Below are 17,017 nucleotides of genomic sequence, written 5' to 3' on the forward strand. Positions count from 1 at the left end.
AGGGCTCTCAGCACCAGATGGTGCCCGCCGATGGTTTCCTTTGTCTCGCCTTCCAGATACCCCCTCCCCTCCATGCTCTCCTCCCTCCCCCACCTGCCCTGGGGGTTGGCAGAGGGAAGGGCAAGCACCTCCCATCCCCTTGGCACCGTCCCCAGACCACAGAACTCCAGAGGCAGCTGGCCCTGAGGGGCAGTAGGTATGGTGGGGAGGACAGAGGAAGGGGATTAGGGACTCAGAGGAGGAGCCAAAGTTGAAGGGGAGGCACAGAGAAGGAGAAGATGGAGGAACAGATGGGAGGCAGCAGAATGACCAGGCATTGATATAAAACAGCTTTATTTGAGGGTCCTAGTCTGTGAGGGGTGGACTGATAAAAGAGGTATTTGTGATAGGGCATGAAGACCTAAAGACCCTGAGGGTGCTGTGAACAGGGAACAGTCTGATATCTGGAACCAAAGGGCAAGGAAAGATCCTGGGGCTGAAGTGGGGACAAGGGGCACCAAAAAGCCAGTGGGGGCAGGTGGTGCTGGCCAAAGTCAGAGGCTGATGCAACAGGCCCTCTTCTCCCCAGGGCCGGGCTCCTGCCCAGGCTGGGCACTGCCCAGAGTGATGGCATTGGTCCGGATGCTGTTCTGTCTCTGCTTGGACACCTTTGCAAAGATTTCTGGGAGGGCAGAGGGCAGTGATCAGGCCAGAAGATTTAGAGCCCATGCTCCCTTCTCCCCAACCCCCCATACATACTGCATGCCCCTTCTGAGCATGGGGGTGGCCACACTTGCAGGAGGTTTTGCAGGAAGGAAATGAAGTGTGGACATAGGGGTCCCTTCTACTTACTTGGGTGGAGAAGGAACCAAGAGTCAGCCCCATGGGGCGTGTGGCCTGTTCCCTCCCTGAGCTCCAGGCTGAGTGGGAGGCACTGGGGAGGGACTGAGGGGGACAGGCAGTGGTGCCAGGACCCACAGAGGAGCTGAGAAATTAGCTGGGGTGAGGGCTGAGTGTCTGCATTCCTACTGCTGCCTGTAGAAGCCACGGGGATGGAATAGGGGTGCAGGATAAAGGTAGGCTCTAACCTTTCAGGACAGTCTCAAAGGCTAGCTCAACATTGGTAGAGTCCAGGGCTGAGGTCTCCAGGAAGAGCAGTCCATTGTTTTCTGCCAGGAAGGGAAACACACCATTAATTGTGGGAGTCAAAGGCAATAATAATAATAATATTAATGTTTGCTATATACATTTGCCATGTGCTAAACTCTTGGCATGTAGCAGATCATTTAATCCTTAAAACAACTTACGAGGTAGGTTCATTTAGAAAACTGAATCCAGAAACACAAAGAAAACAAATAAGGGGCTGGGTGTGGTGGCTCACGCCTGTAATCCCAGCACTTTGGGAGGCTGAGGTGGGTGGATCACGAGGTCAGGAGTTCAAGACCAGCCTGGCCAAGACGGTGAAACCCCATCTCCACTAAAAATACAAAAATTAGCTGGGCGTGGTGGCGGGCACCTGTAATCCCAGCTACTCGGGAGGCTGAGGCAGAGAATTGCTTGAACCCAGGAGGCAGAGTTTGCAGTGAGCCAAGATCGTGCCACTGCACCCCAGCCTGGGTGACGGAGTGAGACTCCATCTCAAAACAAAGAAAGAAAAAGAAAAAGAATAAGGAAATTGCTCCACGTCCCACATTTAGTAACTGGCCAAGAGCAGATGGGAGACTGGGCCATGGGACTCCAGAACACCCTTAACCACCATATTGTGCTGCCTCTAAACTCAGAAAACTCCTGGGAAGCCTATCCTCTCCATAGGATCTTTGAGCATTACAGGGTGGGGCTGCCTTAAAATTAACTATGGGCCGGGCACAGTGTCTCACACCTGTAATCCCAGAACTTTGGGAGGCCGAGGCAGGTGGATCACCTGAGGTCAGGAGTTCGAGACCAGCCTGGTCAACACGATGAAACCCCATCTCTACTAAAAATACAAAAATTAGCCAGGCATGGTGGCGCACACCTGTAGTCATAGCTACTGAGGAGGCTGAGGCATGAGAATCACTTGAACCCAAGAGGTGGAGGTTGCAGCGAGCCGAGATCGTGCCACTGCACTCTAGCCCTAGGCAACAGATTGAGACCCGGTCTCAAAAAAAAATCAATAAAGACAATCTCAGGGCAAGTGGTGGGACATCATGGGAGACACAGGGTCCCAAAGGGGAAGTGTTGGGAAATCCTGAGGAAGAGGGGATGGGGTAGAGGACTGTATGGAGGAAGGCCAGGCTAGGGGCTCTATGGGTGGGGGCAGGGCCTGGGAGGCTGCAAGGGGAAGGTGGGGTAAGCTTGGAGGAGTCAGCCTGGGTAGTGGCAGGCTCTCACCAGCGAACATTCGGGCCTCCTCAGTGGGCACTTCCCGGGCCTGGCTGAGGTCACTTTTGTTACCCACGAGCATGACGACAATCGTGGCTTCAGCATGGTCATAGAGCTCCTTCAGCCATCGCTCCACCACAGCATAGGTCTGGTGCTTGGTTAGGTCAAACACCAGGAGGGCCCCCACTGCACCACGATAGTACCTGGGTGGGAATGAGAAGGATGGACAGAGATATGATCAGAGGCATCGGACCCAGCGTCAGAGCAGAGCCATCAAGCTGGAACACCCGGGATCAGAGTACTAGAGATCAGGAAATACAGAAACTTGCGGCCAGGGGCCCAGAACCCAGCAGAGCAGCCCAAGGCTCCTCTGCCTTCCAGGGACACTAGTCTTGGAGCCTCTAAAGTTTCACCTCCCTTGGCCAGGCGCAGTGGCTCACGCCTGTAATCCCAGCACTTTGGGAGGCCGAGGCGGGTGGATCACCTCAGGTGAGGAGTTCGAGACTAGCCTAACCAATATGGAGAAACCCCATCTCTACTGAAAATACAAAAATTAGCCGGGCATGATGGCGCATGCTTGTAATCCCAGCTACTCAGAAGGCTGAGGCAGGAGAATTGCTTGAACTCGGGAAGTGGAGGTTGCAGTGAGCTGAGATTGCTCCATTGCACTCCAGCCTCGGTAATGAGTGAAAATTTGTCTCAACTAAATAAATAAATAAATAAAGTTTCACCTCCCTGCTCTAAAATCTCTATTGGCTTCCTCACAGCCAGCCCCTCTACTTTCTCAGGTTCTCGTCCTGATTTTAGCCCCTACTCTCCACTAATGCACATCTGGGCTTTAGCCAACTCTGCCACCTTCAAGATCTTCCTCGCATGGCTCCTTAACAGTGGCCTCTTCTCTCCCGTGGCCATCTTTCTAGGATTAGCTGAATGTCTACCTCTTGCAGCAGTCCCTGGCCTGACCATTCAAGGCATCACTGAAAGCATCCAGTCTCCCTCTTGGAGTTGGATGGGATGTCTTCAGACTAGTGATGTCTAACTCCCAATTTATTGATGAGTCAACTGAGGCTCATAAGAGATCAGGTAACGAGGAGCGTGTGTAACCAAAGCCCCTGACTCTTGCTTCCTGCCCCCTGGCAAGTGCTATCCACCCCATATACACACAAACAGACCCCATTTCACATGCTTAGGCCTCACACTGACTGGAAGACACTTTCTTTCTTTTCTTTTTTTTTTTTTTTGAGACAGAGTCTTGCTCTGTCGCCAGGCTGGAGTGCAGTGGCACGATCTTGGCTCACTGCAACCTCCACCTCCCAGGTTTGAGTGATTCTCCTGTCTCAGCCTCCCGAGTAGTTGGGATTACAGGCACCCACCACCACGCCCGGCTAATTTTTGTATTTTTAGTAGAGACGGGGGTTTCACTATGTTGGCCAGGCTGGTCTCGAACTCCTGACCTTGTGATCTGCCCGCCTCGGCCTCCCAAAGTGCTGGGATTACAGGTATGAGCTACCACGCCCAGCTGACCCATTTTTCTTGAGACACAGTATCGCTTTGTCACCCAGGCTGGAGTACAGTGGGGCGATTTTGGCTCACTGCAACTTCCGCCTCCCGGGTTCAAGCCATCCTCCCGCCTTAGCTTCCCAAGTATCTGGGACTACAGGTATGCACCACCAAGCCCAGCTAATTTTTTATATTTTTGGTAGAGACAGGATTTTGCCATGTTGCCCAGGCTGGTCTCAAATTCATGAGCTCAAGCGATCCACCCACCTTGGCCTCCCAAAGTGCTGGGATTACAGGTGTGAGCTAACACACCCGGCCTAAGAGACACTTCGGATGTGGTGTCAGGAGGCCTAACCTCCTGTGTGTCCTCTGAGTCTTCATAAAATGCAGATGCCAGGTTCAGCTTTTGGCCATCTGTGGTTAGATGAAAGTTGCCAAGTGCAGAGCATTGTGCGGAAGTGAGGGGGCGCTCTCGATCCGTGCAGCTCACCCCCATCCTGGCTCCACCCTGATTTCACCTTGCTTGTATTTATACAGAAATTAATTAATTATAACACTTTACTCCTGTGGTACTTCAAGGGTTACATAAAATGCCAAATGTAAAGTGCCTTGTCCCTTCCTGGACACATAGCAAAGGCTTAGTAAGTGGCAATGATTCCTGCTTTTAGTAGTACTAGTCAGTGTTACTATATCCTGGCTTGTGCTGTTTCTGTTTACAGTACCTTTTATCTTATGTGATCTCCATCCCCACCCCCCAGAGCCCACTGCTGAGCCCCCTTGCCTCCTCCTCCCCCACTTCTCCTCCAGAAGTGTTCCTTGACTTCCCCAGAACTCCCACCACCCAGCAGCCCCCCAGGCCCGGGCTCACGCCGAGGTGATGGCTCGGTACCGCTCCAGGCCAGCTGTGTCCCAGATCTGAGCCTTGACAGCAGCGGTGCCCAACATCACAGTGCGGGTGGAGAACTCAACCCCAATGGTGGTGCGGCTGTCGTGGCTGAACTCATTGCGCGTGAATCGGGAGAGTAGATTGGTCTTCCCCACACCTGATTCGCCGATCAGCACCACTGAAGGAGTGGAGAGATAAGGGCTGAGCATGGAATAGAGCAGCTCCAAACCCACCTGAGCTTGGAGGGTCTGCCCAGCAGAAAAAGGGAACTGAGATCAGAAAAAAGATTAGGGAACGGAGTCTCCTGTGAGACTGGAGTCTGCAACTCTGCATAATGCATCTGTCCCAGTGGGCAGGAAAGCCAAGAGTTTAAAACAAAGGGGCTTGACGGGTTATAGCCTGGTCTGTTCATACATGGTTGCAGAGTCAGCCTGCATCTCTGGTGAGGGAGTGACATCTGTGGGCTCTTTATGAGTGTCATGCAGAGACTTTACTGTTGTGTGTGAATATGGACGGGGATGGTGGGAGGTCAGGGGGTGCACAGTTCTGGACTAGGACTTGGAGTATGAGAACATTGCGCTTGTCTCTATATATATGAGCTGGGAGGACAAGTGGGAGGTTTGGTGTGTGTGTGTTTGCATAAGGAACAGAGGTGTGAATCGAAGTGTGGGTAAGGAGAAAGTTTGGCAGTTGACACATCTGTGGGTGAGAGGAAGGCATGTGTGCTCGTGTGTGTAAGAAGTTAGGTTCCAGTTGTCCCTAAGGAGGGGCAGTCCCGCATGGTTAAGAGCATGGGGCTGGGTGTTAGACCAGCTATGTGTCCTTCAGCAAGTTATTTAACCAATCTGAGCTGTTCTTTTCATATGAAAAATGGGGAAGACATTAGTATCTACCTTAAGGGTTATTGTAGGAAGTAAGTGAGACGTTGCCCAGGATATAGTAAGTGTAAAAATCATGACTGGTATGATTGTTGTTAGCAGGCCAGAGTTTTTGCCTTTGGGTTTTCAGAGACAAGGATCCACCTGAGGGGCCATGAAGACCCTTTAGACTGGTGGACAGCATCCAGGGCCCAGTCTTACCCACGTGGATGAGCTGGGGGCTGGGGTAGAGTGTAGGGGGCTGATGTGAGTAGAGCCCACAAATTGCACTGGCACTGAGCTGAGCACACAGAATTAGAAGAGACCACCCAGAGTGGTTCTGGAAAGGCAGGCTGGCACCCAAGGACTGGGAGCCACATATTGTGGGCTCTGGTCCCTGCTCAGCTTCTAACTAACTGTGTGAACTTGAACAAGTGACTCACCTTTTCTCAGTCTCAGTTTCCTTGCTTATACAACTTATAAAGGCCTCCTCCAACTTTAAAAGTTCCTTGGCTGGGTGTGGAGGTTCACGCCTGTAATCCCAGCACTTTGGGAGGCCAAGGCGGGAGGATCTCTTGAGCCCACAAGTTTGAGACCAGCCTGGGTAACATGGTGAAACCCCATCTCTACAAAAAATGCAAAAATTAGCCGGGCATGGTGGCATGTGTCTGTAGTCTCAGCTACTGGGAGGCTGAGGTGGGAGGATTGCTTGAGCCCGGGGGTTGTTGCAGTGAGCCGAGTTTGTGCTACTGCACTCCAGCCTGGGTGACAGAGTGAAACTCCGACTCAAAAAAAAAAAAGAAAAAAAAAAAATTAGCCAAGTGTGGTGGCACATGCATGTAGTCCCAGCTACTCGAGAGGCTGAGGTGGAAGTATTGTTTGAGCCCCGTAGGTTGTGGCTGCAATGAGCTGTGATGGCATCACTGCACTCCAGCCTGGGTGACAGTGAAATTGTGTCTCAAAAAATAAAAATAAAAAATATATATTTAAACATTCCTTATTTGCATAGGACAGTATGGAAAAGCTGGAAATAATATGGATATGTGTGGGTAAGAGGATGTGTGTGTGTGCGTGTGTGTGTGTGTGTATATGTGTGTGTGTGTGTTCCTGCCTCTCCCCTACTGGGCACATCTCCCTCATCCCTCTCAGTGGGTGGGCTCTCAGCCCTAGCTTCATACCGCAAAGGTGCTTAGGGCAAGGGCATTGAAGTCAGACTTTGTGGCCTTTTGTAAACTACTTTGTCTCTAAGCCTCAGTTGTAAAGTGGAGATACTAATGGGTCATGTTTACAGTATACTGAATGCTTACTATGTGCCAGGCAGTGTCCTTAAAAGCTTTACACATATTACCTCATTTAATCCTCATAACAATGCCATGAATCCCATTACTATTTTCCCTGTTTTTACAGACAAGGCGCTTTGGAGGTCAAATGACTTGCCCAAGATAACAGGGCTAGTGTTGTAAACACAGAGATGTGCTGGCCAGATCAGCCAAGGAAGGACTTGCCCCAAGCTGCAGGGAGTGCAGGCTGCGGACAGGCTCCAGCTGTCAGCTCCTTCAGCGTCTGCTTCTGGTGCAGACAGCGGCCTCACTGGAAGTCATGCCTTTTCTGGGCAGCCTACACCCAGTGCTCAAGCAAGGTGAGGCAATCACAGAGCTCCCCGCCCTTGACCCAGGTTTGTCCAGCCTGTGTTGCTGTTTGACTTCTCCCTCTGCCCAATTATATTTCCTCTCCCTTCCTTTCACAGGTGCTGATTTGTAAAAAAACATTGAGCTGGGCGCGGTGGCTCACACCTGTAATATCAGCACTTTGGGAGGCCTAGGAGGGCGGATCACAAGATCAAGAAATCGAGACCATCCTAGCCAACATGATGAAACCCTGTCTCTACTAAAAATACAAAAATTAGCTGGGCGTGGTGGTGCACACCTGTAGTCCCAGCTACTCGGGAGGCTGAGGCAGGAGAATCGCTTGAACCCAGGAGGTGGAGGTTGTAGGGAGGCGGAGATTGCAGTGAGCCAAGATCGCTCCACTGCACTCCAGCCTGGGCAACAGAGTGAGACTCCGTCTCAAAAAACAAACAAACATTGAACACCCCAACTTCTTCTCAGCATCTGCTTCTAGGGATCCCAACCCAACCCTCAATACTTTTTTTTTTTTTTTTTTTGACAGAGTCTTACTCTGTTGCCCAGGCTGGAGTGCAGTGGCACAGTCTCGGCTTACTGCAACCTCCGCTTCCTGGGTTCAAGCGATTCTCCTGTCTCAGCCTCCCGAGTAGCTGGGATTACAGGCACGTGCCACCACGCCCAGATAATTTTTGAATTTTTAGTAGAGACAGGGTTTCCCCATGTTGGCCAGGCTGGTCTGGAACTCCCGACCTTAAGTGATCCGGCCGCCTCTGCCTCCCAAAGTGCTAGGATTACAGGCATGAGCCACTGTGCCCGGCTGACCAACCCGCAATACTTGCAAGTGGCAGGGCTGAGATCTGAACCCAGTCTGGCTCCTGACCACAATGTTATACTGCCCCTCAAAATAAAATATGACTTTTGGGGATTGTTATGGTATTAATGAGGTAGTGGCTGGTACACAGTAAGTGCTCAATAAATGGTAGTTCCTCATATTATTGCCCCAGACTATTGCTAACCCTTTCCTTCCTGGAAAAGATGCCAGCAGTACAGGTTCCCCAGCTCGAGGGCGGGTTCTGGAGTGAGAGTCCCAGCTCAAGGGAGGGGCCGGGCTGAGGTTGGGAGAGGCAGTGGGGTAGGGTGGCTGGAGAGTCCACCCTGCCCTAAAGGAAGTATGAAGGTGGGGTTGGGAAACAGCAAAGGGACCAAACACAGGGACTAGAAAGATACATACATGCTTCCAGGGACAGCAAAGTTGAGCCCAGTGCCTGGTATGCAGGTCCAGTGAGTCAGCCAAGGGCCAGGCAGACGAGGCTACAACCCTAGGAGTCCTCTGGATTCTATCAGACTCTGCGGCAAATTCATATTTTCTGTCTTCCCTATGTATTTATTGCCCCACCCTATAATGGGATATGTCTCTCCTTTCTCTCCTTCCCTGTACACCTGCCCAGAAAAGATGACTTTCTTCCTCTTGTTTGCTGGTTTCCCTTTCTTCTCAAGAGAGAAGTCCTGGCCGGGTGTGGTGGCTCATGCCTATAATCCCAGCACTTTGGGAGGCCGAGGCGGGCAGATCATGAGGTCAGGAGTTCCAGACCATCCTGGCCAATATGGTGAAACCCCGTCTCTATTAAAAATACAAAAATAAGCCGGGCGTGGTGGCAGGCGCTTGTAGTCCCAGCTACTCGGGAGACCGAGGCAGAAGAATTGCTTGAACCCAGGAGGTGGAGGTTGCAGTGAGCTGAGATCGTACCACTGCACTCCAGCCTGGGCGACAGAGCAAGAGTCCATCTCAGAAAAAAATAAAAGAGGGAAATCCTTTCTGAAGTCTGACCTCCATTTCTTGTGCTGCACTGGCTGACACCAGGGATTTGGGTTTCTATTAGGAACGGGGCAGAGGAGCCTAACTCAGCACTCTTAAGGAGGAATCAACATCATTATTTACCACAGTAGAGCATACTCAGAAGCTCCCTGACTTTTGCCCCTGCAACCAGACCCTCCCCGACTCCCTGCAGCTTTCTTTCTGAAGGAATGAGGAGCCCCAGGAGGTCTTGGTAAGAGATAAAAAACGGGAGGGCCCTCTCTGGCTCTATTCAATCTCTTTCTGGGTCTCTCAGGCTTCCTCTTGCTTCAGGGAACCCAACTCACCCTTGAAGACAAAGTTATAATCTTCCTCAGTTCCATTCCCCATCTTGGCTCCGCATGGAGGGTGCAGGTGTCTTCGGGGACAGAGGTGACAAGTCTGTGTGTTGGCTCAATGCCCTCAACCCTCAGCTCTCAAAAGATCTGGTCCTGCCCCTTCTCTCATTGGGGGTAAGGGGACTTCTGCAGCCAGAGGGATTGGGGGCCAACTCAAGGTTAGGCAGGGCCTAGGGAGGATCAGCTCTGGCAGGTGGGGGTGCTGTAAGGAAGCTGAGAGGACGGAAGCTGAGAACAGGAAGAGCGGGGTGGCTGGAGACCTGGGGCCCAGGTGGGTGGAGAGACGATGACGTCAGACAGGTTCGACAGGTTGGGTGTCTGCTCTCAGCCTGGGCTCCCGCAAGCGGGAGAAGCAGCTCCAGCGGGGGGGAGGCTAAAAAGGGACAGAACCTTCAGAGACAGGACCTTCAGAGACAGGACCTTCAGAGACAGCCCACTGAGGGCTGAGTGTGCATTGCTGGGCTTCTGGAATCTGTGGTGAGGGCCGGTCCCCCAACTAATGAGCAAGAAATAGCCCCTCAGAAACCCACTTGAGGCCAGGCGCGGTGGCTCACGCCTGTAATCCCAGCACTTTGGGAGGCTGAGGTGGGCGGATCACCTAAGGTCGGGAGTTCGAGACCAGCCTGACCGACATGGAGAAACCCCGTCTCTACTAAAAAAATACAAAATTAGCTGGGCATGGTGGCACATGGCTGTAATCCCAGCTACTTGGGAGGCTGAGACAGGAGAATCGCTTGAACCCAGGACGCGGAGGTTGTGGTGAGTCGAGATCACGCCCTTGCACTCCAGCTTGTGTAACAAGAGTGAAACTCCGTCTCAAAAAAAAAAAAAAATTAGCTGGGCATGGTGGTGGGCGCCTGCAATCCCAGCTACTTGGGCGGCCAAGGTAGGAGAATTGCTTGAACCCGGGAGGCAGAGGTTCCAGTGGGCTGAGATCGTGCCACTGCACTCCAGTCTGGGCAACAGAGACTGCTTCTCAAAAAACAAAAACAAAAAAGGCCAGGCGCGGTGGCTCACACCTGTAATTCCAGCACTTTGGGAGGCCAAGGCAGGCGGATCACAAGGTCAGGAGATCGAGACCATCCTGAAGGAATGAGGAGCCCCAGGAGGTCTTGGTAAGAGATAAAAAACAGGAGGGGGCCCTCTCTGGCTCTATAGTAGAGACGGTGAAACCCTGTCTCTACTAAAAATACAAAAAATTAGCCAGGCGTAGTGGCAGGTGCCTGTAGTCCCAGCTACTTGGGAGGCTGAGGCAGGAGAATGGTGTGAACCCAGGAGGCAGAGCTTGCAGTGAGCCGAGATCGCACCACTGCACTCTAGCCTGGGCGACAAAGCAAGACTCCGTCTCAAAAAAAAAAAAAAAAAAAAAAAAAAGAGGCCTGGTGCGGTGGCTCCCACCTGTAATCCCACCACTTTAGGAGGCCGAGGTCAGCAGATCACGAGGTCAGGAGTTCGAGACCAGCCTGACCAACATGGTGAAACCCCGTCTCTACTAAAAATATACAAAAATTAGCCAGGCATGGTGTCGTGCACCTGTAATCCCAGCTACTCAGGAGGCTGAGGCAGGAGAATCACTTGAACCCGGGAGGCGGAGATTGCAGTGAGCCAAGATTGCACCATTGCACTCCAGCCTGGGCGACAGAGCAAGAGATTCTGTCTCAAAAAAAAAAAAACGAAAGAAAGAAACCCACTTGGCCTGCTTTTCCTTCAGAGCTGGTAGCAGGGTACACTGGGGGAACCAGAGTAAGGGATATTGAACCAGGGGCTGATAGAACACCAGTCACCCTGCTGCAATGCAGAGCTGTGGGAGCTGCATCATGGCCACAGTAACTTCTGCCCTTCCTTGACAGCCCAGGGCCTGGGATGGGCAATGTTTCTCATCTTGGGTGGAGCTGGGACTTGAAACCTACCCACTTCTCTGGGATGGGTTCCTTTATATGGCACTGGGGAAGTGGGCTGGTAGCTCCCTATACAGACCTGCTTTAAGGATATTGGGTAGGCAGAGACCTGGGGCAGAAACAGACAGCTGGGGTGAGTGATCTGAGTGTAGGAGCAGGATCTGGAGATGAAGGCCTTTGGGAGGTCTGGGTTACTTCTACTCCCTGTATAGGACCTGAGGCCTCACAGCAAAGGCCTCTTGTCTACAAAGGGCTTCAAGATCTGGGGAGGGTCTGTGTAAGCACATGAACACCTGGAAGAAGAGGAAAGGCATAGCTTGTTCTAGGCTGTTAGGGGCACCCTCCCAACCCCAAGAATAGAAAAGGCACTCACTGGCCAGTCGAAGTGGTTCATATCTGTAATCCCAGCACTTTGGGAGGCAGGAGGATGGCTTGAGCCCAGAAGCTGGAGAACAGCCTGAGCAACATATTGAGACCTCATCTCTATCAAAAACAACAACAACAACAAAAAAAAATGAACCCTAAAAAACACAAAAAACAAAAACCCAAAAATTAGCCAGGCATGATGGTGTGTGCCTATAGTCCACGCAACTCGGGAGGCTCAGGTGGAATCATTTGAGCCTGCAGTGAGCTGAGATTGTGTCACTGCATTACAGCCTGGGCAACAGAGGGAGACCCTTTCAAAAAAAAAAAAAAAAAAACGCACGCACCCCCCAAACCTGAAATGATAGACACTAACCTCTCAGGGCCTTTATATTCTCTGTGCAACACAACCCCCACCAGACCCTTGCACCTCTGAGCTCACTCCCACGGTTTTGCCTATGAGGTGGGTAAGACTCTGTTCTGAGCGGCAGGGTCTAGGTGAGGTCACGCCATTGGTGAGGACAAGGACTATTTGGCATAACTGCCAAGAACCATTGTTTGCCGGAGGTCATGGTGAAGGGGTGGGTAGAAGTCCATCCTTGCAGAACATGAGGAATCCTAGAAGCAATGCCTGCTTCTTCTTATCTTCTCTGATTCCTCCCATCCAAGAAAGTAGCCAAGACACATGACAGGAGTTGAAGTTTATTCTTGGAAAAAAACAAAGTCCCATCCTCCCCCCGTTGTCTAAGAAGGTTCTTCTATGAGGCCCCGCCCCTCCAAATGGTCATTTCTCTTTTCTGACCCCAGCTTCCACCAATGCCGTTAAGATGCTGCCACTTGGGTGAGGGGCTCCTCCAGGTACTGCACCAAAGCCTGGGCCTGCAGAGAGAGAACAGAGATCAGTCCCGCACACGGCCTGGCACTAGGGACCCCAAATCCAGGTCTGCTCCCAGTGCCACAGGGAGCAACCAGCCCCCAACCCCCACCTGCTCTTGGGAGCTGGCCCACACCAGAAATGGACTGAATAGATATGAGGACTCTAGAAACAGGGTCCTGGTGGGAGTGAACACAGTGTAGAAGCACGAAGGCTGGGCCCAGGGCTATGGAGGGATGGGCACATACACACCTTGGCCTTCAGCATTCCAAAGCCCACGGTCTCCTTGGCATACATACACAGCAGAAGGTTGGCCACTCGGGTGATGGCTACACGGCCCTCCTGGTGGGGGTGATATGATGGGATGTGATGTTCTGCTTGGCACCCTTAGCACCCTCCTTCCCCAAAGGCTTCTCTGGCCCCAGAGAGACTATATCTTCCTCCCATGCCCTGGGCACAGCAGGAGGTTCAGCGGAAAAGCTGTTGGCCACAGCCCTGAACATGGGGTTCTGAGCCCAGGTTCCAGCCTCAGCACAGCCACCTACTAACCATGTTACTCTGGGAAACTTAGTCTCTCAGAAATTCAGTTTTTCTTTCTGTAATCCCTACCTCATCCCAGTTGGTGAGGGTGCTAATACCATGAAATTTCATATCTGCCAACAGTTGTCCAAATGAGTGATGTTATTACTGTGAGCTCACCCCACAGACACTGAGAGGGGCATGGGAGCGGTCACCCAACTGATATTTCTCCTCTTTTCCCATGGTAATGTTTCTCAAATTGCAGATTTGACCCCACAGTTAGGAGATAAATTAAGAAGGTTGATCAGCATTAAAAAACAAAAAAGAAAAAATGAAGTATATTACATGTAGTAGGAAAAGTATTGTTTCATGACTTTTGTTTTAGTGGGTCTATGTGAGTGTTGAGCTCTGACTTAAAATGTCTTTCTTAAAAAATTTTTTCCTATTATTTATTAAAAATTTTTTTGTAGAGATGAGGTCTTGTTAGGTCACCAAGGCTGGTCTTGAACTCCTGGCCTCAGATAATCCTCCAGCCTCAGTCTCCCAAAGTGTTGGGATTACAGGAGTGAAGCACTGTGGTCAGCCTTAAAATGTATTTCTTTTTTTTTTTTTTTTTTTGAGATGGAGTCTTGCTCTGTTGCCCAGGCTGGAGTACAGTGGCGTGATCTCGGCTCACTGCAAACTCCGCCTCCTGGGTTCAAGTGATTCTCCTGCCTCAGCCTCCTGAGTGGCTGGGATTACAGGTACGCACCACCATGCCCAGCTAATTTTTGTATTTTTAGTAGAGATGGGGTTTCACCATGTTGGCCAGGCTGGTCTTGAACACCTGACTTCGTGATCCGCCCGCCTCGGCCTCCCAAAGTGCTGGGATTACAGGCATGTGCCACCATGCCCAGCCCCTTAAAATGTATTTCTTATGGCTGGGTTGTGGTCAAAACGTTTGAAAGCTATTGCCTTATAGCACCAGCTCTAGGCATCCAGTAGGAGTCATATGTTGAACTAAAAATGGCATTGGTTGTGCAGGGGGTAGGGGAGAGTAGGCAGTTGAGTTACAATGAAGATCCTTCCTGGAGAGTTCACCCTCTGGCCAATTTGAAAAAAACAAAAGTAAGTTCAGCAAACTTTTACTAGGTATTTATTGTATGCCACGAACCAAGCACTGCACTCCCTGCCTCTCTGACCTCATCTCCTACTACCCTCCTCCATTCTCACGCAACTCCAGCCATACCAACCAACCCTGTTGATCCTTGAGCAGGCATAATTCTGCCTCAGGGCCTTGGTACTTGCTGTTCTGTCCAAAATATTCTTCCCTCAGATAGCCACATGGCTTGTCCCCCACCTTTCTCCAGATCTTTGATCAAATGTCACCTTTTCAGTGAGACTGTCCCTGACACATATGCCCAACAAACTCATACTCTTTCACTTCCCTGCTTTCTCTCCATTGCATTTTCAATACCTAATATATACTACATATTTTACTTATTTTAAAAAATGTGGCCGGGCACAGTAACTCACGCCTGTAATCCCAGCACTTTGGGAGGCCAAAGTGGGTAGATCACTTGAGCCAGGAGTTTGAGACCAGCCTGGGCAACATGGCAAAACCCAGTCTCTGCAAAAAATGCAAAAATTAGTGAGGTGTGGTGGTGCATGTCTGTAGTCCCGGCTACTCAGGAGGCTGGGGCAGGAGGATCACCCGAGCCCAGGGAGGTCGAGGCTGCAGTGAGCTGTGATCGCATCACTGTGTAAGACGGATTAGGGGTGGGGGTTTTGTCTTTCTGTTTGCTATTTTTTCCCTAGTCGTGAGAATACTGCAAGGACCTAAATACTTGTCGACCGAACAGATACTAAGAAGTTCACAATCTAATGGTGACTTCCCCTTTCTGGACTTCATTTTCCTTTCTTTGAAAGCTTAAGGGGTTGGACTAGGGTCTGGAGATTGCCATGGTTCTGTGAGTCGGTGAAACTGGGATGACAACACTTTGTGTTTGCACGTCATTCTAGTGTTTATACCCATTATTTCATTTGACCTTCACAACAACCCATGAGGGGAGCGGGGAGAGGGAAATTATTGTTTTCTCCTTAAACAAAGGTAAGGAAGCTGAGAGAGGTTAAGCGACTTACCCAAGGTTCCACAACTGATAAGTGGATGGCTGAGACCAGAACCCAAGTCAGACCTCTCAGGTCCAGGGATCCTTCCTCACCACCACTTGATGAATAGGGTCCTGCCTATTACAAATGCTGCTGCAGACCACCTCTTAGTAATCTTCCGGAGATCCTGTCCCTGCCCCTCCAACCATCCAGGATGGGGTCCAGGTCGCCCCCTTGGGATTCCCTTGGGGGACAGGGGAAGTCTGGCTCCCCTCTCCATACCATGCAGTCCATGAGGATGAATTTGAGATTGTCTTCATTAAACGCTTGGTTCCCGTTCCGGTCGTAGGCGGCCCAGATGTTACTGGCTATGGCAGCGGTGACCCGGGCGTCAGTGTCCCCGTAACCAGAGTAGGCCAGCAGTGATCCCTCGTTATTCAGCAGCCTGGTGAGGGGCGGGGAGGGATAACGATGTGCTCAGAGCGGGGAGTAAAACGTCTGGGTTTCCATCCCAAGTCCCACCAAGGGCACATCCAGCAAGGCTCTGGCCTGAGTGTGTCCCGGAACGTGCCCTAAGCACCCAACACACCTGCTTCCCTTTTCGAGAGGGGACCTCCCGGCCGGTACCCCCAGCCGCTGCCCTCTCTGCCGCCTCCTCCCTTCCTGGTGATCCTTGCCCACCCCTCCCTCAGCGCGCCGCCCCACTGCAGCGCTCGCCGCTCGGGTCCGTGGTCCGCACTCACAGGGTGCTCTGGACGCCTCCAGTGTTGGCTTGGCTTAGCACCTGGGTCAAAGCCTTGGGGCGCAGCATGCCTACGGCTCCTAACCCTGGGCTTTTGCACCCAGATCTCCGAGGTGCCTCCCGCGGGCCGCTGCCCGCTGCTTCCCGTAGTCCCGTCGGCCTGCTCCGGGACGCCCTGGGAGTTGTAGTTTCCTCGCCTGGCTATTGTGGTTCCGACTCAACCCCGCCCCACCGCGGGGGGCTCTGGGAATCGTAGTTCCTTGTGGCCTCGCGAGGCACCCTGGGAACTATAGTTCGCCTTTCCAGGCCGACCACGCGGTTGTTGGGGGGCGGAAAAGAGCGGGAGTGAAAGGACAGCAGCAGCGCTGGAAGGGCATTTAACCCCTTCGAGGAAAAAGGAATCAACGTGTCCGCTTGGCAGTCCACGATTCAATAATTATACTACATCCTCATATGTCAGGCACGCCTTTGGTTACTTTCAAAACAGTTTTCTCCGTTATGCACAATTCTGTGCGATGAGGCGAGAGGTACTATTATTATTATCTTGAGGAAACCAAGGCTCAAAAGGCCACGCAGCCAAAACCCAGCTCCCTGGAACCGTTCTTAATAGACCATTCAGGCCGCGACCCTCGGGGCTATAGGGTCAATCCCAGAGCTGAGATCCTAAGTGGACGTGCTTGGTGGGAAAACCCAACCTCCAAGTTGGGAAAGTCCCCTGGCCTGGAAGGGACTTGGGCTTCCAAGAAAGACCAAGTTATCACAGGGAACGGAGATAAAGCGGCGACACAGAAAGTCCTTTGTCCCGGAGCCGAGTTAGCCGCGGAGGGGGCGGGGAGGTTTTGGGCTGGAGGGGACCGCGGCACGGCTCGGGCGGGCAGCATTGGGTCGCGGTCTCCCGGGGGTGTCCGCCCTCGCCCCCGCAATGAAGGGCACGCCCCTTCCCCCGCCCAGAGGCCCCCGAGGGCCCCCCGCCTGGCGAGACCCTGGCTGGGCTCCGGACCTGGGGCTTGGCCCTGGGCGGACCCTGCTGCAGTGGCCCCCCCGGTCCGCCCGGGGCGCTGTGGCTGCGGCTGGTCCGGAGGGGGCGGTGAAGCCTCGGGGAGGGGAGGGGAGGAGAGAGGAGAGGAGGGGA

The 17,017-nt window shown here is 52.2% G+C and overlaps 2 protein-coding genes across 2 annotated transcripts; both read right to left on the reverse strand.

Annotated features, from left to right (window-relative positions):
• Positions 1-316: 316 nt before the first annotated feature.
• RAB25 (RAB25, member RAS oncogene family) lies at positions 317-9,642 on the reverse strand. The gene is made up of 5 exons (XM_054457820.2): positions 9,351-9,642; positions 4,709-4,904; positions 2,350-2,543; positions 1,068-1,148; positions 317-661 (listed from the first exon to the last, which is right to left on the reverse strand). The coding sequence occupies exons 1-5, from the start codon at positions 9,391-9,393 to the stop codon at positions 534-536; spliced, it is 642 nt and encodes a 213-aa protein (XP_054313795.1). The 5' UTR covers positions 9,394-9,642; the 3' UTR covers positions 317-533.
• A 2,706-nt stretch (positions 9,643-12,348) lies between these two features.
• Positions 12,349-16,130, reverse strand: LAMTOR2 (late endosomal/lysosomal adaptor, MAPK and MTOR activator 2). The gene is made up of 4 exons (XM_054455929.1): positions 15,887-16,130; positions 15,426-15,588; positions 12,789-12,878; positions 12,349-12,541 (listed from the first exon to the last, which is right to left on the reverse strand). The coding sequence occupies exons 1-4, from the start codon at positions 15,952-15,954 to the stop codon at positions 12,485-12,487; spliced, it is 378 nt and encodes a 125-aa protein (XP_054311904.1). The 5' UTR covers positions 15,955-16,130; the 3' UTR covers positions 12,349-12,484.
• Between the last annotated feature and the right edge of the window lie 887 nt (positions 16,131-17,017).

The sequence above is a fragment of the Pongo pygmaeus genome, chromosome 1, assembly GCF_028885625.2.
Source record: "Pongo pygmaeus isolate AG05252 chromosome 1, NHGRI_mPonPyg2-v2.0_pri, whole genome shotgun sequence".
NCBI classification, from domain to species: Eukaryota; Metazoa; Chordata; class Mammalia; order Primates; family Hominidae; genus Pongo; species Pongo pygmaeus.

What these genes read in the sequence shown, in the direction of transcription:
- RAB25 (XM_054457820.2), bottom strand. Translation starts at nt 9,393, where the DNA reads ATGGGGAATGGAACTGAGGAAGATTATAACTTTGTCTTCAAGG. An exon ending in GGAGGCCCGAATGTTCGCTG is followed by an intron (nt 1,149 to 2,349) that starts GTGAGAGCCTGC and finishes CCTTCCTGGCAG; the next exon opens with AAAACAATGGACTGCTCTTC. An exon ending in CTTTGAGACTGTCCTGAAAG is followed by an intron (nt 662 to 1,067) that starts GTTAGAGCCTAC and finishes CTGCCCTCCCAG; the next exon opens with AAATCTTTGCAAAGGTGTCC.
- LAMTOR2 (XM_054455929.1), bottom strand. Translation starts at nt 15,954, where the DNA reads ATGCTGCGCCCCAAGGCTTTGACCCAGGTGCTAAGCCAAGCCAACACT. An exon ending in GGAGGCGTCCAGAGCACCCT is followed by an intron (nt 15,589 to 15,886) that starts GTGAGTGCGGAC and finishes GCCCCTCACCAG; the next exon opens with GCTGCTGAATAACGAGGGAT. An exon ending in TCATCCTCATGGACTGCATG is followed by an intron (nt 12,879 to 15,425) that starts GTATGGAGAGGG and finishes CACCCCCACCAG; the next exon opens with GAGGGCCGTGTAGCCATCAC.